Consider the following 25,431-nt stretch of genomic DNA (forward strand, 5'->3'; position numbering starts at 1 on the left):
ATGAGTTTGCCAACCACTTCCACTGCACCGGCTCTCTTTGTGGACCAAAACAACGAATTCAAAGTTCTTCGTTTCGTCCCAGTTCCAGAGCTGGTAGAAGGCGAATTGATCGTCAAGGTGCTGTACTCAGGCGTCAACCCAGCCGACGTTAAACACGCCCCTCTCCTAGGGATCAACTCTACTATCCTTGGATATGATTTTTGCGGTCATGTGGTCAAGGCCAACGAAAATTCGGAGTACAAAATCGGCGATCTCGTTGCCGGCTTTACGCCTTTCGGTGTGGGACAGCTATGGAAACATGGCGCCCACCAAGAGTATCTGTCTAATCCCGAAGAACTCACTTTCAAAGTACCCAAGAATATGACCTCGGTCGAGGCCGCTTCTCTGACAACCATCTTGATGACCGCTGCCGATGGAATTTACAGCAAAACCGGTTACTCCCTCCCCAGCGGAAAACACATCGAAGGATTCAGGTCTGGTCCGCTCCTCGTTTGGGGCGGGGCGACTAGTGTCGGCATCGCCATGATTCAACTTGCACGTGCAAGTGGCGCACATCCCATCCTCGTCACTGCGTCCCCCAAACGACATGAACTTCTCAAGAAGCTGGGCGCGACCTACTGCTTTGACTACAACAGCTCCGATGTTGCTGGACAAATAAAGGCTGTAGTGGGAGAGCTAAAAGCAGGCCCAATCGCTTATGCGGCCGATTGCGCCGGCTATCCCGGCACGGAGCAGGAGCCAAGCTCGGCAGCGCAGATGGCAGCATGTGTTGAGGAATCGGACAAGGCGACCTTCATATCCGTTATTCCGCAGCCCGACAAACGTTTCAAGTTCATTTTCGCGTGTGCCGACAGAGAGTCCAAGATGAATTTCCCTGGAAAGCCTACCGTGACGGTGCCAGCCCGGCCAGAGGATTTTAAGAGGATGAGGGCGGCGTTGCTATGGAGTGTTGAGAATTACGGTAACGGATTCGTCATGCCTTCTGTGGAGGTATTCAAAGGCCGTGCTGAAGACGCTTTGGAACAGATTCATAAGATTGCTGTTTTGGGACGGTTTGGCAAGCTCGTTTTGGAGCATCCGCTGCTCTGAACAAGAACTTAAGTAGGGATTAGGAACCGAAATTCCGGTTATTCTACCTCGCTGTTCAATTCTACAGGGTCTTTTTCAGGACGCAATTTGACCTTAGGGCAATCAAGTAATCATAAGCCTTCAAATGTCGTGCAAAGCGCTTTAAGTAGTCAAAGTTGAAATAGAACGCCTAGAAAAAAAAACGCTCATTTTCCCTTGATTGGGCTGGTTTCCTCTAAAGGTTTCGTAATGTTCGACACGAGCGGAAACAGCCTCAGACCCGGCACTGCAGTGGCTCTAATTTCTCAATGCTACTGCTAAATTCACTAGAACATCACACAACTACTAATCTGGCCCTTGGATATCTCTCAATTTAGGTTGGAATCACAGCATATGCCTTCTTTGGCAGCCAAACAAGCATTGATAGGGCGGCTCCACGACCAGGAGAAACACTGTGTGACCAAAGTCAACAGTCTGAAAATGATGCGTTACAAATGTTTTCAATACGACGATCCGTTAAACTTTGCTCCAACCTATGCACTCCTACTAAACACCTTAGGACGTAGACGTTATGTCCTTATAAAATGTGTGTTTTAGTCTTTAGCGACGAAGCCACAGATGTATATTAACCCTTGGAAACACAGCAATTGGCTTAACAGAGGCGATTGGAAACGATTTGTCGTACGACGTATGACATGGTCCTTTGCGACCATATTATGGCGACTGTGTGCATATTCCCAGCTGAAATTGGCTTAGCGGGGGTGCTTATGGCGTGGTTTCAACAGCATTTCAGCTCGCTGTCCACGTTATGGCTGATTCTCTAGCGGAAACTAGCGGTAACTGCGATGAGACAGATGCAAATGCATAGGTTTGTCTCTTATGCCTTTAGGTTGTTCTCGTTGCTTAAAGTAACTTTTTTCTTTTCTTTTTCGAGAAAATGACATTCTTTCTTCGAACTGGATTTATGTGCGCATGCTCTGGCATTCTACGATATTTGAGTAGAGCGATGACATGGCGGATTCGACTAAAGAACTAGGCCGGCGTTTCGTTTGCGGCTGAACAACAACAATGGAAGACACCACATCGCTTGAGGCTTGAATGAGCGTTTCGATGGATTCATCTACTTTGTAAAAGATATTTTTGGAGGTAGTCGGCGTGCATATATTAAGTTTTGTAGGATTAGTGAACATATCTCAGCCGAGGATAAGCAATTGACTATCGGCCTGTCGAACTGTCGCAAACGTCATGGAGAAGGTAAACTCTGGGATAGTAATCATCTAGTTTGGAAACCAATATGTCGCAACTAATCAATTTAGCATTCTAAGCTAGTCGGAGTTGCAAAGCCTCCGTGATGTAAAACGCTAAATGTCATAAATCTTGTTCATCTTAGGCCAATCGCTTCAGAGTCGGAAGCTAAAGACTACAGAGTGACAAGTCGACCTTCGACCCACGCTCACAATCTCTTGGATGTTTCAATGCATCCTGAGACCGAGGGAGAGAAGACAGGCAGAAAGTGGTATGCTTGAGTGGCAGTGCTCCTGCACGATGAGCTTACCTTTTCGTCGGAAATGGAGGGGTTTGACCTCTCTTTCTGTGATGAAGAGGATTCCGGGCTTTTATTGTTTGCGAAGATTCCTCAAAAATGAGCTAATGTCCTTGTATTACGGCTACCGAGTCTTGTTAAAACAGTATGAGTTATTAGTTGACCGTTTACACCATTTACTCTATCCCAGACTTCAATCTCATTGTTGTAGGATGTCCCTTACTTCTGTTTTTGCCCCATCAAACGAGCGCACTCACCGTCATCAGTATGTCAGTAGTTCAAATGTAAGGTTAACTCTCCACCGAAATCGAACCACTTTTGGGTTTCAATTCTGACTAGCTGGACCGGCTTCTCATGAAACTCAGCAATTACTTTAGAGCCATGCACGAAAAGCTCAAAGCCCGCGCCACGGAGTTCGGCTTATAATCGATAAGCAGTTGGTTGGGTAATAAGACCGCAACGAACAACGTCTATCTTAATATTTACTATTTCCGCGATATGAACGGCCTTAACCGTTCCGCGCAAGACAATATCCATCGCAAAGGCTGGGAGTGGTATAACAAGAAAGCCCGAAATACATAGGATTCTTTCACCAAGTCTTCGAAATCCCAGCCAAAAGCTGGGAACGATTTACTTAAACATGCAGCCCACGCTGCTGGGAGATGGCCATGTCCCTTGTGGGGACGAGGTCAAGGGAGAAGAAGTATGGATCAGTTCCCCAGCCCATGCCAAAACACGTGCGATGCGGTCCCTGTTCTCCCGCGTGGGTCGCACAGCTCTATCGTCGGTGAGTGAACCTGTAGAGGGGGAAAGAGTCAACAGCTTAAATGATCACGGATCAGAAGCAATGAGACAAGAAGCGAACACTTTGAAACACGGAGGACTACCAGGCGTTACAGTCTCCATGACTGGCCAAGATCTTTCTATAGAACCCATGGAGACATATAGATATTCTGGGAAGCAGCAGGGCGGATAACATGGCTATGTAGAGGCTTCTATCAAGTGTCGAAAATTGCCCTAGAACATTCGGCTTTCCTTCCCGCGATAGATCCTCGCAGGTTGTAAGTCGACGAGAAAAAACAAAACTACCAGATGAGATCATTCTTACCCGCCTATGTATATAGTAGTTTCTTGCTTGACATCACCTGTTTAGGTATGTAGTTAGATGCACCAGTATTCGGCATCTATATAATCAAACACTCCCCCTTTTCGTTTTCTAGGGTTTAGGGCAAGTTCATTTCCAGACATAAATAATTATAATTAAGATAAACTGTCTTTCCTATTCAAACAGGTGCTAAGGCCGCGGCTGCCAATAAATAAAAAACAACAACACACCCTACTCGCACAAACCACCCAAATTATAGGTAGGTAGCGCACCTAGGAGACAGAGTGCCACTTCGCAACCATGGACCGGAAAACCAAGAAAAATGATGTCTCTAATTAACTAGTTGCATCGTAAGACATATGCGAAAGAAACAATAAAAGCTGTTCGCTACTCAGTTAACGATCTCAAAAAAAGTGTGTATGAGGGGTGATGCTCTTATTCATGATTCTTGCTACGAAGTACATGAAAACCTCCAGTGCACTGGGTATAATCCCTGAAAATTCCCGAGCAGCTCGGCAGAGAAACATTAGGTCTAGGGCCTACTATAGTCGCTCCATTTTAAATCAAAGACATAAGAGAGAAACGAGTGGTCTAGCAATAACAAAAACGTTCCAGCGAAATACCAATTTTATCATTTCCTTACGAAGACTTGATATAGTCGTAGTGATTAATGCTGTTTGCGGGACTGAGCTTTCGCTGAAGGCGTAACTTGCAACTGCTCGGCGTAGTACTTATATACGAATCAAGTAGACAGAACTTGGTTCCACAATCGATGTAAGAGAATAAAGCCAGGAATGGTCATTGTTGGCATTCCGATCAAGAGTGCTCACGATAGAGGCGTTGGCCACATATCAGCACGCAAGGGTACCTTGGGTTACTGATATGCCAGGCAGATTCTTTTTGTATGATCTTTTATCTGATATCGGAAGGTTTAAAGACGGACCGGCCCTCAATCAGGCACATTGTACTTGGGCATGCCGTCTCAAAATTAGGCAAGCGAGGCATCTAATCGGGAACACTCATCCACGCGCACTGCCCAAGAGTGGAAAACGTGCTAAGAATAGAGTTTCCAATTTGCCGAATCGGCTGACTTTTACTATTTCATGCAAACTACTAATTTTAACCTTTTTCCTTTTTCAACTCAAACTTTTCACAACTCTACAAACTCTGTCGCAATAGGTCCCTCCTCTTTGCATTACTTCCATACCCAAGGCCGCGTATACATTCCAGTTACAGCCATGCAACAACCCTTGTGTGAACTACATGGTAGTTTATGCTTGTTGTAAAAGGGAACGTCACTACTATACTTGTAGCTGAGTTCCCTAGGCCGTGGCAGGGAATCTTTGCGACACGCTTGGTCAGCGGGCAACTTGGCAGCCACTGCACCCCTGCCTGGCTTCTTTCTAGCTTGTTCCATCCGAAGACAACGGTGAGCCGTGCTATCTTTGCAATGTGGGCGTCGTTTTTCCGCACACAGGTGTACGCTACTATTGTCTGGTCACTTTCGTCGGTATTCTTGATGAAGGTAAATGTCGCTGCCTAGGACCTGGACACCTCGTCCCAGGTTTGTCTTAGCCACTTGCTTCTCCATCGTATACCCCTTATTCGTTTCTGCGGCAATGCTGACGGAGACTAAGTTCCTGAGATGCTTGGTTCCCACCTTAAAATGCCTATTTCGCATCTCTTCTCTCGGCAGTATCTGATCCACAGATGTCATTCGGGTTGGGGTACTGCGTGATCAATTACTTCGCCTTCGGTATGAGACATGTTTTTCGTGCTAGAGAAACTAGAAAGCGTCGTTTTGAACGATGAAAGTTGCCAAATGTGTTGGTTGAGAAGAGTGGCTGATCGCGACGTCGGCGTAGGACAGAGACAGGCAGCATATTGCGTTTGTTGCAAGTCTCAATATGTTTGCGTGCCAGCTTGATCTTGAAGGGAATTTTCAGGGTGTTCGTTCCTCTCCTACGCATTTTCTTCTATCTTGACACTGAATTCGCGTGTTATCTCTTCCTGTCTCTTTAATACCTCCATCTGCTGCTCGAGCGCTCTCTCAATCATTGGAATTCTTTGTGGGTGTCGCAGAGCAACTATAAAGGCTTTCAGAGTATCGCTCTGCTATCTTGACTTCCACCACTCTCAATATACTTTCGCTTCGTGTCGCCCGCTGTGTCCGTTCCTGCTACAGTCAATGTCGTTCATATCTTGATTCAGGTCCATTTCGGTTCCTGCGCCGTTTCTTCCAACGGTCCCATCGTCATATTTGCTTAGCGCCCGGCCGCCTGAACATTGACTGCCTAGTATCTACGAAGTATTCCTTAGGGAACTCTGACGTAACAAGCAGGTTGCCCGCAATTGCCAATAAGGCAATATTGCGGCTCGCACCGACTGTGCCTTCATCACGATGTTCACTCTGATGCGAGTCATGTCCTTTGGCGTTTCCTTACATTAGACCAAACTTTAATAAATTAAAGACTTAATATAATACTTCACGGACACTTTATTTGCATTTCTGTTGCAATACTAGTATATAAGTCAGAGCAGATAGTACTTAGTTTGAGCAAGAACTGGACATAAATACCACCTTTGAGAGCCCTTTTCAATAGTCTGTCCTAAGCCAGTTTTCTCTCTATTCATTTCTAATCATTCAATCCTGCCCATCGCGTAACAAGCATCTAGACGTACCACAATGAGGTTCTTAACTTTCATTTTCGCTACTACAGCTTTAGCACAGTACTGCAAGGCCCCTCCAGATAATTGCGTGGATGTCGATGTAAGTAAAATAAAAACAAATTTTCACTCTCAGTAGATGTCTGACTAGAACAGTGTGGCAAATACTATCTGCCAGGAGACCACGGATATTGTAACTACGATGATGGAAAAGAGAAATGTCCGGGTAGAAACTACAAATGCTGTCGATCACAACTTGATGCAGCCCTTTTCTGTTACTAGTTGTTATAATACGGTTACGATATATCATTTGTTATATCACTATCTCCTATCAATCACACCATAGGAATCATATACCTTCTCAGGGGTCAGCCCTTTAAGTGTTAACCTAAGACGCCATTTTTCAACAACATGATTCATTGTTTAGAATTCTCTCCCAATGAAAGTCACGAAAGCCCTGGCTCACAGTTAAAATGTTAACTATGACACTACAGTTATTTATAGCTCTAGTTGACGACTGACAGGACAGCCCAGCCAGAGCTCCACTTGACCTGAGGTTGACATCAGACGCAGCCATATCGGTCGGCCATATTTGTGACATTAGATATCAATCAGCTGTAGTAACATGACGCCCACCAAGGATATCTGTCAAATGCCAAAGAACTCACTTTTAAAGCACTCGAGAACATACCCCAGGTTCTCTGACAATTATCCCAATGACAGAGGGGATGTAGCATGTAAGAAATATCTACAGGCACACGTAGATTTGTGTCGGAGTTGAAACTGAGGACAGCTTTTCTTCCTTCCAATATGCTTCAGAATCAATTCGGCGGGCCCTGTTCATGGAGTATTTGACTGCTCCTCCTGGGCAGAAATGGAAAGGGGAGATTAACTACCTCTACAGTATCGCCAACGCCAACTGTGCCGTTCCCCCTGGCCCCCGCGTGTGCGCTCGTGTGTCCTGCTCCAACGGTGCCGGTATCTGGCTTTGCAACGACAAGACAGTGCAAGTCAACCGTCGGTGCGGCAACATCCCCGACTATGTCTACAGCATCTTTTCCCAATGCAAGGAATATGTCTGGGCCGGCCAGTGCCCCATTCGTGGATGCTCCTACCCCGAACCGGGTTGGTGGTACTTCAGAGGCCAGCAGTTTGATACTGAGAACTTCAATGTCATAGTTGGAAAGGCCAGCTGCTAGACAACTTTTCACAACATTCATCCAAACAGTACTCTCCAAGTCACAGCAGTTACACATATCTATCGCAGTAGAGCAAACGTGGAGGGTGGAAGACTCAACATCAGACTAGTAATAATTTAGCTCAGGGACTATTATACTTTCAGATTAAACCGATATGTAGTGACAATTAGGAAACGGGTTTTGTCGGCATTATATGCCCCAAAATCCTCATATTCTCGGCATAATTAGTTATGATTGACAAACTCATCTTTACAATGGTATGCATACTTAACTTTGAAATGGCAACTGGTAATATTTTGATTAAGATGCCATAGTATAGGAAGGCAACTAGTTTGTAACCGCTCTCCTTGCAGTCTACATTGCTAATACATATGACTGTCAAAACCGTTCTCGGTGAACACATTGCGGGTCGCTTTTTTTCTTTTTTTTCTTTTTCAGATCAACTACTCCAACTTATAGGCGGTCGCGTTATTCCCATCCTGGCTGAACACGTCAGTCTAAGCTCAATCTTGCTAGCGTTGAACCAAGGCATTGGTCCGCCGCTGTTCCCAAGTTACCAACTAGATTAGGGAGCGCCTCAGCGGAGCCAAGCTTCGTATCTAGCTAATAGTTGTGTTCCTTTCCCAGGCTTCTGTTAATGCACCCTGTTTGTGCCTTTCCCAGAACATAGATCTTTAAATTTGATTCAGTGGTAGCCACCATTACCGCAAGCAGCACTGTGATGAGGGTTGCAGAGCATTTAGGTCATAGAATGTGCGATTGGTGTAGCCTCTATTCTTGTGCGGTTAAGTACAAGGCCTTTCTTGAGTCCTTTCACCTGATAGCGCATTATGATCATCGCCTCTTTGGTCCTGATCTTCTCCAGATTAGTTGTCAGTAATTAGCATTTACTGCTCACATACATTCAAAAAATAGCTGATTTTGGGTAAGTTTCTAACCCCAATCTTTAGAGTGCTATGTAAGCTGGTCTTATGTAATGTTAGTTTCTAAGACATGGGCTGAGACACGCCGCAAAAGGATTAATTCGAAGCTGTTATTAGTTTTTCACTATAAATCCTGGCATCTCCGACGAGGCATGCTGGTAGTCAAATACTAAGAATCAGGATAGAAGCCTTTGAACTGCAAATCGTTATACTGTTCAAATAACTAAGTTAGAGTAAGGGTAAGCCTCTATTCTTAAAGTAGTTGTACACATCTTGCTTAATGATTATCTGAGTCAGTGGCTGAAGTCTTCTGATATTAATTATCTATAACTAACTACGGACAGATCAGGATCTTTGCTTCCATGCATACCTTTGACCGCGAGTTTCAGAGCAATCTAGCAGACACGGCCAAGTCAGCTGTTTTGCATTGATATCATTTCAAACTTGGATGAAGCTTCAGGGAATCATATCTTGTTATGTCCTCCATTTCCCGTTCTACACATAGACATCAATTTGGATGACATAGATTAAAGACGGCGATATGAGTTCCGGGGTAGGCGAAAAGCCAACGCCTTTTCCAGAGGCTGTCAAGAAATTAGAGCCTGGTGTCAACAAGCCAGCCATGTCACCCAAAGCTCGCTCATCATCTCCTTCAGGCACCTCCTATCAGCAGGTAGATAGGAGGATTTCAACAGTTACCAGGTTTGCCAACGGATGGTGGACTTTAGAGTTGGTCACTATGGCTATCAGTCTTATCCTTTTCAGCATCTACTTGTGGCTTTTGAAACATTACGATCACATGATTATGGACGATCATTACTGGTTCGAATCCGCCCACTCGCCGTTCAAGACACTACAATCTGTAGTTGCGCAGTTAAACACGGCCATGAAGCTATGCATGACATACCTTGTCGCTGCGGCAATGGGTCAGCTCAAATGGCACCACTTCCTGCAGCACTCGCCCAAACCGGTGGCCAACTTACAAGCATTTGATGCTGCATCTCGCGGAATAGCTGGATCTGTTAGACTTCTTTTTTCAAATTACAGATTGTGAGTTGAATAAGTTGCTTTCGGCCGGCAGTCGCAAGACGTCATCACTAATTCGAAGATGCTCAGTCATTCACTAAACATGTCACTGGGTTGCGTCTTCTTTCTTGCTTCCTTGTATTTGTCTTCGTCGACCCAGAACACAATCACTCAAGGTCAAGACATCTCTTGGCATACTAAAAGTCGTCGTTTCCCGAATTCAATCTTTCCATACAGTGACTTTTATAATGGAACTGACTCTAACCTTCCGACAGCGGAACCTGGAATGCAGGCGGCTATTATCGCTGCATGGTCTTCCAATTTTGCACCGGGCCAAACCGAAAAATCTCTCACCATGCCAATCACCTGTTCCACGGGTATTTGCCGATGGCACAATGTCACTTCGCTGAATATTGGATATGAATGCCAAGGTGTACATCCCGCTATCGATTCTGAAGGCTTTGTCTATTCCAACCAAGCCAACATCAGCAATCGTGTTCTTGCAAATCATTCGAACGGCTCAGCTTCCTTTGTTCCCGCTTCAGTTCATATGAAGCCAAGCCACAAGTTACCAGAAAATAGCACATTCAGCACGTCCTTCGCTAACAACCCGGGGTTAATCGTTCACTTGGCAGCTATCGTTCAATACAACCTAGAGCGACAAATAGAAGCCGTAGAATGCATTATATTTTGGCAAGTGCGATCGAGTGCCGAAATCATCTACAACGCCCTCAATGTCTCTGGGTCTGCCAACATTACAGCAGTGCAGCGCTTTAAAAACCATACAGCAGCGGTGGAACCATCAGATATCGGCGGCGAAGATATCGTCTTGGAAGGACCATGCAACAACCATAACAATAACAACGACAACGATAATAAAAACGAGAACAATGGCGATACGAGGAATTCCAGCAATAGTTGTCGATATAAGGCGTCTTCTGTCGCTCACGAGGGACTTCGTCAGTTTATGAAACGGTTTCTTGGAGGTTATGTCTATGAAGAAGGACTGCCAAACGGTACCAAGAGCCATTATTCAACCAACTTAGCTTTGGACATGTTCCTATGGGCATGGAGAAGAAACGTTGAAAGCTCGGCAGAGACTCCTTTACATAAGACATTGAAGGACCTACTGTCTAACGTATCAATATACATGGGAGACAAAATTCGGATTGCTTCCCCAAACCGTGCATCAGGAGAAGTGGGCACCGACCAGTACTACGTTGTTAAATGGGTGTTTGTCTTGTATCTTGGCGGTATGCTTGCCATGAGTATCTATCTTCTCTTGTTCGCCATTTGGCGAACGCGGAATTTGCCTACATGGAAGACGTCTCTGTTGCCGTTTCTTTATCACGGGTTCGATCAGCCAATGCGGGAGCAGGGAGGCGATTCCACCCACTTGGCTTGGATGGACGTGGCGAGCAAACAGCAGCAGGTGGCTTTACGGGATGACAACGATGGTCTGGGTCTGAAGCTTAGGAGCATCAACCATGAGAGTCCTGTCAATCCTACTTCTGAAGATGCTCGAAAAGCAAACTAAATATGAGATCATTCAAGGAACATAAGTCATTGAGGTTGAATTGGCTTGTGTCAAAGTGATACAACCATTTTCGTGGGCGTTTGAGTCAAAAAGGGAGTGGCCTCAAGGACGCGATGTATCTGCAGCGATATGGCGTGACTAACATTAATTCCTAGCCCAGATTGCATTAAACGGCAAGGTTACTTAGGTTGGTTATGACCATCTTTACAACTAGAGATCAACACTCCTGTAATTCTTACTCTAGCAAGGCTTCCCATGTCGCCACTGTCGCCACTGTCGCGCATTTTTTTGCCGTGGTAGTGCAAGAGAGGAAGGTGCAATGCATAACGCTGGGATATTAGTCCTTGAACACATGAGTTATCAAGTGTACATAGTAATAGCAGGTGGCTTTGGAGCTTCACGTGGAAACCAATAACACCTTTTTTGATCAACGCAGTAAAGTTTACTGACAAGATCTATAGAATAAATACAAAAACACTTGGACTATAGATCCTACAGACCCGGGATGGGAATATCAGGATCAAGGTAGGGTGCAAGAATGTTCTCATTGTCAGCGAATCCGGCCCTGCCATAAAAAAGCTATCACAACGAGATAAAAAGGGTTCGACGCATGGGTAGGGGGTCGTTTAACCACCAAAGCTTCAAGACCGATAAGCAACCCTTACCTTGAGGACGAGGTTTGCGTCAGAGGTATTAGTCTCAACGACTTCGATGTTCTTCACCGCGCCACCTTCTCCATGTGATGCTGTACAGGCAAGCCGTTGGCTGCAACAATCCTGACAGTCTTGTGACTGAACGCAATCCAGTGCGTCGAACGCACAGATAGGAGAATGGCTCGGCGCGGAGCACAACGCAGATGTGAGCATGTCAACTACCCTGACCCCTCCTGAAGTTAGGCAACAGTAAAAACGTCTTTAAAACACAAGGCTGATTATTTGAACAGGTTATTTCTTCTGAAAATCAAAGCCTATTCTTCTCTGCGGCAGGAAACTGAATTGTATGAAGGGAAATATCTTCGAAATAAACGACATTTTCGATAAGTGAAAGCGGAACGCTGGCGAGTGGGGACGTTGGCAGGTAATATGACTGCGTAGAACGGATATTTCCAGAGGATCACTTGAGAATGTTCTTGCCAACATCAAGGCCAGAGATATCAGCGCAAGTTTGATGTTAGCATGTCTTTTATAACTAATCGCGGTATGGAACTATCTAAATCATCCTGACATGTTACCCATAGTCCAGGACAACCGAAAGAATCTGTTTGACGCAAGTCGAACTCTTGCGTCGTTGGTCACAGAGTTTGCGACCCTCGAAGTACTTATCATGGAGGTTAGTGAGGCTTGGTATGAGCACGCAGCTGAGAGAACCGCAATTGGGTGGGCTTCATGATAGACGAGATGGAACGCCGATTTGCTTCCCTTCTCCCGCCAGGCACCACCAAACACATCTGCCATTACCGCCATGATAGCAATGCTAAGAAATTAAAGAGGAGACACAAAGGTGCCGCCACACAAGAAGAAGCCGTAGATCTGGCAGTATCGGAGCTTAGTCGGGTGTCCATCTTGCTACTTAACAACCATTCAATCCCCATACTACAATTTTGACTGAGGTGGTGCCTGCTCACTGAGAAGTAGGCATTGATCTTGAGTCCTCAGGGTAGATGGACGGTGGGCGGTGGTAGGATACGTGGCCGCCTAAAACCCCTTGTTGAAGGGAATCATATAGAGTCCCCACATAAATAGCATTGCAGTACATCCACCCAACATACTTGTGATCGCTATCGTCAATAAGGGATAGCCACCTTTATCTTCATCTTCTTCTTCCTCGTCCTCTTCGCTTTCATTCTCTTCGCTTTCATCCTCTTCGTGCTCAGTCTCGTCATCGCGAATATCACTATCATTAGTGCCATCCAGTGTCCAGGTTCGATCAATGAGAGCGAAAACCATCGGCGGTAGGAGCTCTGCAAATAATGCTGTACCGTCGTTTGCCTCCTGGAACTGAAGGAGGGTATTAAGGCAATCCTTGTCGACGTATACACAGTATTTGAAGCGGGGTAGCTGGATGGGGAGCATGTTTGTAAGGCCTTGGCTGGGAGCGTAGGGACATTCTGCTCCGTAACCCATCGATTAAAGTGTTTCCTAACTTCAAGCCTTGAGGCATTTTCGAGAGTAGCACGGTCCTCGATAATATCCCAGCTTAGATACTGCTCCAGCAGCTCGGCGCGTCGCTTTTCAAGTAGGTCGGCGTGATAAAAGCTCTTGAGCTGCGCCAGGTAGCGGTTCCAGAGTTCATCGTCTTCGTATGTGCAGCGGTAAATAACGAAACCCCATTTGTGAATGCCAGTGCTGATCATATTAAGGCAGGTATGTCGGAAGGCCTGCATACCGTATTGGCTGGGATGGGTAGGGAGCTATTCGAGCGTGCGGGCACTGTAGGTGTCGCGCTCCATGTTTGTAGGAAGGTAGTTGTAGATGTTTGCCTGGGTTAAGAAGTTATCGTAGAGAAAGGGCCGTTTTGTGGAATACGAAAGATTGATCTTAGGAGATAGATATGTGATTTACAAAGAAAGCACAGAAGGAAGTGCGTATGCAAGGCGCAAACAGGCGTTGATACATACGATAATTACTGGGACAGGGCTATGAGGTGTTAAAGCTGATGCGCGGGTCATTTTTTTTGCTTGAAAGCAGCCCGCCTGTAATTCCGGTGGTTGGGGTCTCCCGATATTACCCAACCCAGAGCCCAACCAAGGAAATTATTGTGGCACAAGGCCCTACAGTCCCTTGAACCTGCGTATAGCGAAAACGCATCTCGTGGGGAAATGGAATATAAGAATGAGAAGAGGAACATGTTAAATTCATCTGTTCCTGACGAAGAGGGATGCTTCTTTCTTTGCTATTGTTTCTATTACCCTTCTTTTAGAGTCCTCGATGCTAACAGCTCGGCAAAAGCTATGCTAAGGTATGCCAGGACAGCAATGTGCTTAGCTCTTAAACCTTAGTTTCATATCCTCGTGTAAGGCTTCTAGTTAGACAGCCCGATCCGGAAGACTATACTGTAAGTTAGAATGAGGCGGTTAAAATTAGTGTTATGTTAAAAGATCTTGACTTAACTACGCACATGGTAAGAGCAATATGTGAAGCGCGTTTTTCGGTCGGCGAACTGTCTGCACCGACATGGGCATGCCAATGCATCCCGTTGTGTACGCGTTTTTCAGGCCGACTTTTACGGTTTGGAGTGATGACGGGAAGTTGTCTTCATCTTCATTGCCTTGGGTATGATCAAGCTCGATGCTTAGGGTAATTTCATGAAATCGGGTTGTAGTACGGTTGTTTCCGGCAAGAACCATCCATCCGCAAGTGTCTGGGAAATCATATTTATCCACCGAGTTTTAGGGAGGAAGTGGTACCTGACAGACTTGTTTGCGGCGAGACCACCGTGGTGGATAAGGTGTCTGACATGGCGCTCGGCGATCCAGCGGGCGTCAAATCTCAGATCAACCGAGGCGCTTCTCACTGCCCCTTGCAGGTTGGGTATCTCATCTTGCTCATCGAGGAGAACCCCTTGACTTTCAGCCACGTTGCGCAATGTCGCGAACTCGTCGACAAGACATTGCCTTGTTTTTATTTGAGATATTGCCTTTTGGACAACTCGTCTGACAAGATCATTGACCAAGGCCTTTTTGTCGTCGATGTCAGTGTTTTTGATGTGGTAAACGCTAATAACCGATAGGGGCGATACATTCCGTAACATGGCCATACTGCTGAAGGAAGTGACTTCGCATGCATTCTCGACAGAAGAAGGGATCCTGTCATAACTGTTTCTAATGTCTCTTCGCGATATCCAGCCGCTCAGCAAAAGCCTTTGTGAATTCGGCGTCCCAGGTTAACGCGACAGCGGAGGGGGAAAGAACTGTCGATACGCAACCAAACCTGTCATCAGAAAACGAGTGACAGGTGCTGCCGAGGGATTGTTTCCCAAGTAAAGGCATTAGCAATGGGAAGACGAATGGAATTGAGTTGTCCGTTAAGGCCAAGGCCATCTTGTCGCAGACGTTCTATGTACCCCAATACCTTGTCTCCTCGGCGACAAGGTCACTTAATACACCCAAAAAGGCGGGCTTTTTTATCGTTCATGTTCCCTTTCCTCAATCACAAGGATCAGAAAAATCCAAACATCTTGCGCTGCCTCATCCACAATTGTATGACGAATCACCCATGATTGGGAGGGTTGTTATCTGGGTTTCGCTAGCAAGCTTTGCCTGCTAGCATATTGCGACATCTGGTTCATGGGATTCCTAACTGAGAACGCGAAACACCTAGGACTAAAAGCTTCCGCTGGATCATGCGAGATGTACAGCGGATACCCCGTCGTCCTCAGGCGCCCTAACCGTCTTAACACGCAGTCTATTCTGTTTAAACGCCTGCAACACACTGGCCTCTTTTTCTGTTGGGTAGAAGGCTTATTGGCCTGGATGGTCCAAGTCACGGCTCTCCGCTTTGTCAAGGTTGAATTCGATGTTCCAGGCATGGATCTGGTAACACAAGTAAACTCAAGGATCTAGATCTGAGATTTTGAATAGAATTTCCGGGTTTGCTGGTACGACTTTACTCCCCTATACCAGAAATCATAGTGTGGATTCGTAACTGCCTAAAACCCAGACAGGTGTAGGGCGTTTGAAGACGTCAAGAACTGCAAAGACTTCCACTACGAGGCACTGAAGATATTCTTCACTTGTTCTGGCGCGAGATGCTGAAAAATGCTGGGCGATAGTGTAGGGGAAAGGAACAAGTAAGGGTGGGATCAAAGATAGGTGTCAAATATAAGACATCATTTCTGAGAGCCGGACAAGGACTTTAAGCTGTATGGAAGAAAAAGAAGCAGAGCTGCAATATAAAGGAAAGAATTGGATACCCAGGACCTCTTGTTTGAAGCATCCTTGGTTGTTAGCACTAGAAAGAGCCAGGGGGATCCCTTGATAATGGGGAGGGCACTGAGAACAAACGATGGAAGGAGGCCTGCGATTGGGAACAAGGCGATTCGCCAGGGCGTGACATCTCCGAGAAAGAGCATGAACGAGTAACTTTTGCCAAGTTTATCATCGCTATCAGCGACATGTGTTGCCAGAATCAGCCATAGTGGTGGTATGTTAGATGGGGTTTTGGGGACAAGGTGAGTAAGAACGGTCGATAAGAGTGCCAGTAGCATGGTTGTTGTGACAGCTGTCTTGATTAGTTGTTCGTCAACTAGTCCTTATCGGAAGCTGATACTTCGTATGCATGCAGCAGTCAATGTATGAGATGTGGTTCTGTAAGAGGTACGTGGGCTTGTAGGTGGTAAGGGAATAGACGACCAACAGCAAGTAAATGCCAACAGAGTCTCGAAACGACTCATCCCTTGCTCTAGATTTTGCGCTGAAGAAAAAGCCGTTGCAACGGTAGGGACGATTCTAGGGAGTAAAAGGTGTGAAGCTGCACATCGTGTTCGGATGAGGTGTATGCGGCTCTCAGGGGGGGCCAAAAGGGAGAGTGAGACGACAGGCAAGAATGACGGTCCGGGGCTGTCCACATTGTTTCCTTTACCCTCTCCTTCACTTTTCCATTTCTTATGTTGCAAATTGATGGGAAAGAAGGAAAGACGGCAATAGTACGTACCATCCTGGTGTTCCTGGCGCATTCAATAGTGCAGGTACTCCATATTTGGTGCTCAATCAAGGAGACATAGCAGGAAGGCTGGAGACCAGAGAAGGAGCTTTGCAGCCGACGGAGCCGGATCCGGGAGGGCAAGGGAAGACCACGCTTGATTAAGTTTAACCTGCGGGTCCAGATCCACCAGACCCACAAGAGGTTTTGATTGAGTGGCGCTCGGCGAGCGACGCAGGGGCCACCGCCCCATCCCACGTCCCACGTCGTATTCCACGAGGCAAGAACATCGCGTCTTTCATTAGGTTGCCTTTTTTTCTTTTTTTTCAATACTCGATGGGTTTTCTTCCTCATGTCCATCAAACAACATGTTCGCTGATCAACTTTTACAGGCAGTGAATAACCACATGCAATTTCATATTAGATTTTTAGAAGCATATACCATAAACAAAGTCATCAGAGGGATGGTTGGCTTGGCATTGTGCCATCCCTTACCTCGTTGATCAGACATGCTGAGATTGCCAAGTATGTCTGTCCAAGCCTTGGAAGAACACCATCCCACGATGCAATCAGTTCAGGTGGCAGTGCCAAGACCGGTGAACAAAGGCGGCCGTCTAATCGAGGTACCGTTTCTTGGAACAAAGTACTGCCACATGTGTAGGTGAGTGGTGAGCCAGGCACGGAGTACCCAAGGCAGGTATCTGCAAGTCCGGCCACAGCGAACGCCCAGCCATCTTGGCAAAAACTGGGTGTTTATTGGCACTACTGATTACCCATTGGCTGGAAAGCAAGCGAATTTTCAGCAATTTTGAATGCTGCCGGGCTGAGCTGCTGCTACCCAAACCGGGAAGGATGGCTGCCGCACCTCCCTAGTTGAGAGCCACCTCGCTACCAATTTGCAGCACAGCCTACACCAGCGGCATCAGCGATAGCACCAGCACCAGCACCAACGCCAGCGCCAGCGCCAACGCCAGTCATAACCAACTGGATGGGTCCCCTTCGCTCCCCTTTGCCTCCTCCTGGCGCGATGAGGAACAGCCAAGCTAAGATTATCCCGTCCTGTCCTGTCCCTTGCCTGAGACATTAAACAAACATTATTCTTTTGTTTCCTCCTTCTGCTTCCCCCCTCTTACGTGCTCCTTTGCCTCCCATTTTGGTCCGTTTCCATCTTGCCAATTCATTCGCTTTGGACGTGAGGGCATGCTTCTTTAAGCATTCATCTCTATCCTAGTCGCTCGTTTTTCTTATTGCTTTTGTGCCTCGACCAAGTTTGTCGCCCACGGTCCACAGTCGTTCCATTGTCGCCAGTTTGAATACCTGTCGCCGAATCGCCGAATACCTGTCGCCGAATCGCCGAATACCAAATCTGGGATCCTGCCTTCATCTTATCAGCCGTGTAGTATCGCACAGAGACATTTCACAGCACCTTCGTCGCAGCATCCTGCGAGAACCGGAACCCCGTCGCCGTGATCGACGTCTCCGGATTTGACCAGGAGGACCCTCGAATTCGATCCGACCCGATCCGCCCCCAGTTGCCGGTACCCCGTCTCATCCGCCCACAGCAACCGCCCATGATGCTCTCCACATTCTTCCTGGCCCTCTTGCCCCTCGTGGCCGCCCAGACAAGGTCTTCAAAACGCGGCCTTGTCTTCACTCCCAATGCCAACTGGCCCGAGGACAACAAAATCTGGGTTCAGACCGGTTCTGACCTAACCTGGTACTACAACTACCAGGAGATTCCCAGCCCGGCCTACTCTTCCAAGCCACAGTCCGAGTTCGAGTTCGTGCCCATGATGTGGGGTGTCTCGTCCAACCCAGAAGACACTACCTTTTTGAAAGCCGTAAAGGGTCTGATTCAGGACAAGAAAATCAACATTACCCATGTTCTAGGCTTCAACGAGCCCGATGGTCCGACACAGTACGGCGGTAGCGATATTGCACCTGCCATTGCCGCCAAGGCCTGGGTTGCCAACTTCATTCCTTTAGGAGAGATGGGTATCAAGCTCGGTCTGCCCGCTTGCACTGGTGCTCCTGGTGGTCTGCCGTGGTTGCACCAGTTCTTGGGCAACTGTTCCCAGCTGATTAGTAAGGATGGAGAGAAGAAGAACTGCACTTATGACTTCCTTCCCGTGCATTGGTACGACAACTTTGGCGGTCTGGCCAGCCATATTGGCGAACGTAGAGCCAAGTACGTTTCCTGTCCTGTGTGATGTGCCTACGCCATGGACAAGTTTTGCTGACAGATATTACAGCTTTCCGGACGCCAAGATTTGGGTTACTGAATACGCCTATGCCCACCAGGAACTCGCAGCCACCCAGGAGTACTACACGATGAGCGCCGAGTACTTTGACCGTATCGATTACATTGAACGCTACACTTACTTTGGTGCTTTCCGCTCCAAGACGAGCAACGTCGGTCCCAACGCATCATTCCTCAACAATGACGGCAAGCTGACAGACATTGGTTCCTGGTACCTGGGTTTCAGCAGCACCGGAGTGAAACCCCAGTCCGGTAATATGAGCGCTGGTGTGCGGGAGAAAGCGCCACTTCTTGTTGCAATGACAGCAACTGTCGTTTCTGCAGCTATTGCTCTTGGCTTTTAAAGTAATGAAGCGTTGTGAGCTTGGCGGCACCTCATGTGGTGTCAGCTTGATCGCGATGCCAAGTTGGAAGCTGATATGGGAACCAGCCCCATTCTTGAGGACATAAACACCTACCATATAGACGGATATAGGGGAAGAATGATCCCCAAAAGCATTTACATATTTCTAATGTTTTTTCTGTTTGGATTGGGTCATAGACGAATGAATCGAGCACACGATATAGCTTGACAGAGTATCAAGCACTGGTCCCAAAGGGATTGGATAGATGTCACGAATCTTGTTAGAAGATGAGAATGAATGAACAAAAGTAACGGATTACCCTCAAATAGTTGTTCCATGTCCAAGCTTTTCCCCAATCATCACTGCGGCCTTCTGTATCGAGACTTGAGACAATTGTAATCACTTGGGCTGGGCCACTTTATTTTTATTTCATTCTGATATTTGCTCTGTATTTTCCATCTTTTGGCTTTGGGAGCCAACGTGGTCGTGAACTCAGATCTGACCCAAGATGTCATCTGATGGGCCAACAGCAAATCATCTAGGTAGCGCAAAATGACAGGGCTGTCAGGTCGGCATGACCGGGAACCGACGAGGCAGATGAACCGATGGACAAGAACCTTGGGAGAAGATGGGGTTCGGGTACCACGAATGATTGTTGTTAAGAAAATAGGTGTCCTTCTGTGGTCTGCACTAACATTCATCGCCGACGGCGCTACTGTACCCCAGACTCCACGGAACCCCCCCATTACTCAGTGCACTGCATTGTTACTGGGCCGATTTGTTGGCCGAGATGCCTCGGTCCAGTTGCCTCCCCCACAACCACTGGATGGGCCATGGAACTCTACGTTAGGGGCTGGGGCAGACCTGGAGGCCCGAACCCGACACCATTGCCGGCAGCCAAGGCAACCCCGACGCAAGCCATTGTCTACTTTACCGGTCTCCCCCCCTCCTCTCATGACCGACAACGAAACTCTCGAGCTTATTTCTTAGTTGTTCACTCTCCTTTCTTCTCCATTTCCTCTACCATTTGTCGCATCCCTTCGTCCTTGAACCGTATCATCTTTCCCATCATCAGCAATCATGGCCCTCGAGCGAATTGGTTCCATTGTGAAGCACCTGGCCCCAGGTAGCGCCATCAACCAAATGTACGTTGGTACTGCCATGTGATTTGCCACTGACAAGTACCGGATATCTTTCGGCGTTTCAACACAGCTGTCCCTGACCACCAGAAACGAAACTGACAATACGTTCTGCACAGTCAATCCAAGAACCCCGACGACATCGTCATCACATTAGCCATTCGAACTCCTTTGACCAAGGCCAAGAAGGGTGGTTTCAAGGATACCAGCCTTGAGTACATGGTCTATGCCTTACTCAAGGAGGTTCGCGAGCGATCCAAGATTGACCCTGCCTTGGTAGAGGATGTGTGCATGGGAAATGTGCGTAACAACCCGTCCTTGAAACCCACTGTCTGTTGCAATTCCCGCTGACTGTCTTGCTCCCAGGTCTCCGATGGCAAGGCCGCATACAAGCTTCGCGCCGCCGCCCTCGCTGCAGGCTTCCCCAACACCGCCGGCGCCTCTGCCGTGAACCGATTTTGCTCCTCTGGCCTTCTGGCCACCGCCGATATCGCCAATTCTATTGCCAGCGGCTCGATCGAGGTCGGTATCGCCCTCGGCGCCGAGAGCATGAGCGTCGGCGGCGATGCCCTTGACAAGCCCTTCGACGAGGACGTCGTTAGCCAATCGCAGGAGTCTGCCGACTGCATGCAGCCCATGGGTTGGACCTCGGAGAACGTGTCGCGCGACTTCAACATTAGCCGTGACGAGATGGACAAGTATGCAGCTGAAAGTTTCCAGAGGGCCGAGAGGGCACAGAATGCTGGTCTGTTTGACGACGAGATTGTGCCCATCAAGACCAAGATTGTTGGACCGGACGGAGAGAAGAAGGAGGTCACACTTACCAAGGACGAGGGTATCCGACCTGGTACCACTGCCGAGAGCCTGGGCAAGATTCGCGCTGCGTTCCCTCAATGGGGTCCTACCAGCACGGGAGGCAACTCCAGCCAGGTTACCGATGGAGGTGAGTTCTGCCGTCATGTCAACTTTTAGCCGCTGGGATTTCCATACTGATATATTTTCAGCCGCCGCTGTTCTGCTCATGAAGCGTTCTACCGCCGTCAAGCTCGGCCAGCCCATCCTGGCCAAGTACGTTGGCTCCACCGTCGCCGGCCTGGCACCCCGCATCATGGGTATCGGCCCGTCTGTCGCCATTCCCAAGCTCTTGGCGCAGTACAACCTGTCCCTGGCCGACATTGACGTTGTCGAGATCAACGAGGCTTTCTCCAGCATGGCCGTCTACTGCCGTGACAAGCTCGGCGTTGACTGGGCCAAGATGAACCCCCGCGGCGGTGCCGTCGCTCTGGGTCACCCTCTCGGCGCCACGGGCGCAAGACAGATCGTTACCGGTTTGAGTGAGCTCCGCAGAACGAAGAAGAAGATTCTTTTGACTAGCATGTGCATTGGTACAGGCCAGGGAATGGCAGGACTTTTCGTCAACGAGGTGGTGTAATGTCTCTGTTGGGCCATTGTATGAGAAATTAAGAGAATGAAAATGAGCGTATGATTTTTATTTTATTTATTTTTGGCCATCTGGTTTAGTGTCTCGATGTAGCTACCGTGCCAGTGAGTGATGGCTTTCCAGGTCCGTCACTCCAGCACAGCGTCTTGGTCTTATTGAGAAACAGCCCCCTTCAGCTGTGAACTAATCCCCAAATTATGCTCAGCATCCTCTGATCGTTGTAGCACTGAACCATCGCTTGCAACCCCAGCTTCCCGTCCTTCTCCAGCACCGCGTACCTGTTCGTGTAGAATCGAACGTCGTTCGTGCCGATTATCACCTGGTTCCCCGCGCTGCCGGGGTCGGTATGCCTCACCGCGAAGCTGCACGTGCCCGAGCTCACAATGTGAGCCCAGCCGTCGCTACCAAAGTCGCCGGGCTGCAGCGTCCAGAAGCCGTTCTCGTTGTCCAGGGATCTGACGATGGCCTTGCAGTCCGCGGCCGAAGGCGCCGACGGCGAGTAGTTCGTGGCGGGGTCCTGGGCTACCTCGCCGCACCACTCGTCCCTGCCGGCGGAGAACGGGAAGCGCTTCGTCAGGCGGACTGGCCGCGTTCCCTCCGAGCCCCGTGTGTACTGGAGCTTGCGGTTGACGAGGATCGTCGAGATGGTTCCGTCTGCACTGGTCAAAGTTCGGGGGACCATTTCCGGGATATTGTTCCCAGATGCGGTGACGACGGAGACGACGGCCAGGGCGACGACCCACGTGAGGAGTTTACTGAGTGCGGACATTTTGTGATTTATATTGTAACGAGTAGAGGGTTTCCACGAGGCATAAGCTGTTGTGAAGACTGCTTGCCCCCTGAGCTTTGGTATTCCCAGATTGCCAGGATCTGATGGTGAGTAGCTTGCGAAGAAGAGACATCTTTGGAAGGGCGTGTCGGCCTTGTATTTATGTGCTTGAGGGCCTTTTTGTGACGATGAATGAGGGAGGACTATCAATCACACTGTGAGCATAAGAAGACTGATATTGCTGTGTGAATCACTGTGCATGTCATGTCATCCAGGCAATGTAGCACTTCGCCAATGGCCGCAACGTCTACGATTCTCCCTCGCTCCACCTCCAGGGGCTGACGGAGATTGTGCGGGCTCATGCAGGACTATGTGAGTTGAGGCAGGATAGGTGATTCGCTGGGGAAAATTTTACGGCCCCCAGATGTTAATGAGAATTTTGTGATGGTTCGGTGAATGAGCTCGTCGCGATGTTTGTTGGCTCCCCCCTCCCTCCCCCCTGGGGCCAAAGTTTGGGAGTGATGGTCCGGAATGTGATGTGACGAGAAACAGCCCCCGAAAGGAGCGGGGATTGGCACCGGAAGCGCCCAGCTTGGGGGTGACTTGTTGGTGCGCCGCGAGGGGAGGGGGGACCAATCACGGCGGGTTGAGGGGTTATGTTGGTTCGGTTTTGGGGGTTACGATCTGCGGGCTGCTCCTATATCTTCACCCAGTGACGAATGGGACTGTTGTGCATGATCACGTTGGATCTGTGGACCGGGTGTTCTCGTTTGTGATTTGGAGGTTTTTAATGATGCTTGGGTTGTGGATGCCAGGAAACCTTGTCAGTTATATGATTTCATGGTCCATTGAGGGCTCATTTGAATGTTATAAGGCTTTTTATGATACGACTTTTGTGATTATCTTATAATGCTTCCTCTATGGGGGAGGCATACAACGAGGTCGAGATTTAGCTCCTTTTGCACTTGAATTGGCTTCATCCCCCAGCATCGCGCATTTTATGGGGTCCATTTCAAGACCTTCCTGTAGAAGAACCTGCCGCGTCATGCCCTCATGCCGGCCGTGGATAATGAGTTAGACGCAATGCAAAGTCCGCCAGATGAAGCATCTCAATTGCAATTTTGACCCCCATGTTGGGGTCCAACAAGCGACCGCATAGAGGGGTTATTATCCAACTTCCTCAAAGGGATTTCGTGCCTGGCTGGCCCCTCGGTTGGTTCAACTGCGCCTCGAGTATGCAGTTGGTTCATTTGGTTCGGCTTCACCCGGATCGAATCATGGCTTTAGGATACTATAGGGCCCGGACGACATCAGACTCCAGGTTGGCGACGGCCTGCCTGACTGCATCCATTCCGTCGACATTGTCCTCGAGGAATCTCGTTGCTTCAAAGAGATGGTCTTGACCTTTGGCGAGGAAAAGCTTGACTTTGTCTTCCCCTAAGCAGTCAACCATGTGGGTACTGACAGCCAGATCAACATCAGGGTCTGCATCGCCTTGAATGATGGTCGTGGGCGGCCATGCTCCAATCCGGTCTTTTGAGTCACCGGATTTGGCCCACTCGTAACCAGGATCAATGTCTCCAACAAGGTCAACAAATTCGTTCCTGTACAAGTAGTAGTCGTATAAACAGCCTCGGGGAAACTCGTCGGCATTTCCATCCTCGGAAATGGGGACAATGGGGGGGTTGAATTTGGTGTTTTTGGCACCATCGGGCAGTAGCTTGTCGAGGTCAAAGACGCGCGGATCATTGGCCGAGGTGGTTCCTACAGACTCTGGTGCCGATAAGTGGTGTGCCATTTGTGCTTCGACAATAGGCTCCGGTGTCAGCAATACAGAGGAGTTGAAAAAGTGATGGCGGAAGGTGGTGATGCCCGTGATTGACATCAACGCAATGGGGGGCGGGGTAAGATGGTGAGCGGTCAGGGAGGCCATGAAGAAACCTGTCTCGGTCAGTCAGCATCCAGATCATCTACCAAGAAATTGCTGCCAAGTTTAGTAAGGTAACGAACCAGCACTTCCACCGCCAACAATAGCTTTACGTTCGGTAGAGGGGCCGTTGGATTTGACCCCCCATTGCGTCGCGAACTTATAAGCTGCCCGGGCATCATCAAGCAAGCCGGACGCCTTCGCCTGCGGAAGCATACGGTAGCTTGCGCTGACGAGTGGCCATTTATTTTTGTAGCAGACCTGACATATAATCAGAATGAATTAGGAAATGCCACACAGAGTATTCACCTGTACTAGCCAGGGTGGCACGCATGACCTGGAGCCGCAAACCAGCCCACCGGGATGAAAGTATAGAAAAATCGGGGAGGTGGCTGGGTAGTCTTCGGCGGCGTAGACGTCGCACTTGAGCGGAATTGTGTGCACGGCAAAAACATGCGTTGTCTTTGTCAGACGAGAGGCGCCACGCAGCACCGATGACGACATGTTTAGAATGCAGTGGCTGATGCCGAGTATATTCAACTAGCGATGGGTGAGATATATGAGATATTTGAAACCCACGTTGAGCTAGGTAGGCCCACGAAGGGTGAAGATGTCCTTGTGATATAAGAAACAAGAAGCCGACTGATCAACCCGCGTCTGACATTGCTGGAACTAATGTGACCGTGGCGTCCATCATGCGATGAATTATATGAGCTTTGATAGGGTGAGTCATCCCACCTGAGATGATTTTATACCCTGCAGTCGACTGCCAGTCATCTAGAATGGGGCACAGCTGTGTCCTGCTATGTAAGATTACCCTGGGAGAATGCTGGGGACATGGCAC

General features: G+C 48.3%; 7 protein-coding genes across 7 annotated transcripts; 4 read left to right on the plus strand and 3 right to left on the minus strand.

Annotated features, from left to right (window-relative positions):
• On the plus strand, positions 1–1,089 carry CTRU02_202899 (uncharacterized protein; the record flags this gene model as incomplete). Its single annotated transcript, XM_036731228.1, has 1 exon — positions 1–1,089. The coding sequence occupies one exon, from the start codon at positions 1–3 to the stop codon at positions 1,087–1,089; it is 1,089 nt and encodes a 362-aa protein (XP_036577097.1).
• A 6,136-nt stretch (positions 1,090–7,225) lies between these two features.
• CTRU02_202900 (uncharacterized protein) lies at positions 7,226–7,582 on the plus strand (the record flags this gene model as incomplete). The annotated part of the gene is made up of 1 exon (XM_036731231.1): positions 7,226–7,582. The coding sequence occupies one exon, from the start codon at positions 7,226–7,228 to the stop codon at positions 7,580–7,582; it is 357 nt and encodes a 118-aa protein (XP_036577100.1).
• A 5,269-nt stretch (positions 7,583–12,851) lies between these two features.
• Positions 12,852–13,451, minus strand: CTRU02_202901 (uncharacterized protein; the record flags this gene model as incomplete). Its single annotated transcript, XM_036731232.1, has 1 exon — positions 12,852–13,451. One exon carries the CDS (start codon positions 13,449–13,451, stop codon positions 12,852–12,854), a length of 600 nt encoding a protein of 199 aa, XP_036577101.1.
• Positions 13,452–18,281: 4,830 nt separating this feature from the next.
• CTRU02_202902 (f5 8 type c domain protein) lies at positions 18,282–19,311 on the plus strand (the record flags this gene model as incomplete). Its single annotated transcript, XM_036731234.2, has 2 exons — positions 18,282–18,895; positions 18,960–19,311. The coding sequence occupies 2 exons, from the start codon at positions 18,282–18,284 to the stop codon at positions 19,309–19,311; spliced, it is 966 nt and encodes a 321-aa protein (XP_036577103.2).
• A 1,080-nt stretch (positions 19,312–20,391) lies between these two features.
• On the plus strand, positions 20,392–21,882 carry CTRU02_202903 (3-ketoacyl-ketothiolase; the record flags this gene model as incomplete). The annotated part of the gene is made up of 4 exons (XM_036731235.1): positions 20,392–20,456; positions 20,570–20,750; positions 20,817–21,393; positions 21,455–21,882. The coding sequence occupies 4 exons, from the start codon at positions 20,392–20,394 to the stop codon at positions 21,880–21,882; spliced, it is 1,251 nt and encodes a 416-aa protein (XP_036577104.1).
• Positions 21,883–22,063: 181 nt separating this feature from the next.
• CTRU02_202904 (uncharacterized protein) lies at positions 22,064–22,660 on the minus strand (the record flags this gene model as incomplete). Its single annotated transcript, XM_036731236.1, has 1 exon — positions 22,064–22,660. The coding sequence occupies one exon, from the start codon at positions 22,658–22,660 to the stop codon at positions 22,064–22,066; it is 597 nt and encodes a 198-aa protein (XP_036577105.1).
• A 1,291-nt stretch (positions 22,661–23,951) lies between these two features.
• On the minus strand, positions 23,952–25,091 carry CTRU02_202905 (endomembrane protein 70-like protein; the record flags this gene model as incomplete). Its single annotated transcript, XM_036731237.1, has 3 exons — positions 23,952–24,601; positions 24,671–24,848; positions 24,897–25,091. The coding sequence occupies 3 exons, from the start codon at positions 25,089–25,091 to the stop codon at positions 23,952–23,954; spliced, it is 1,023 nt and encodes a 340-aa protein (XP_036577106.1).
• Positions 25,092–25,431: the final 340 nt, after the last annotated feature.

The sequence above is a fragment of the Colletotrichum truncatum genome, assembly GCF_014235925.2.
Source record: "Colletotrichum truncatum strain CMES1059 chromosome Unknown Contig_0001, whole genome shotgun sequence".
NCBI classification, from domain to species: domain Eukaryota; kingdom Fungi; phylum Ascomycota; class Sordariomycetes; order Glomerellales; family Glomerellaceae; genus Colletotrichum; species Colletotrichum truncatum.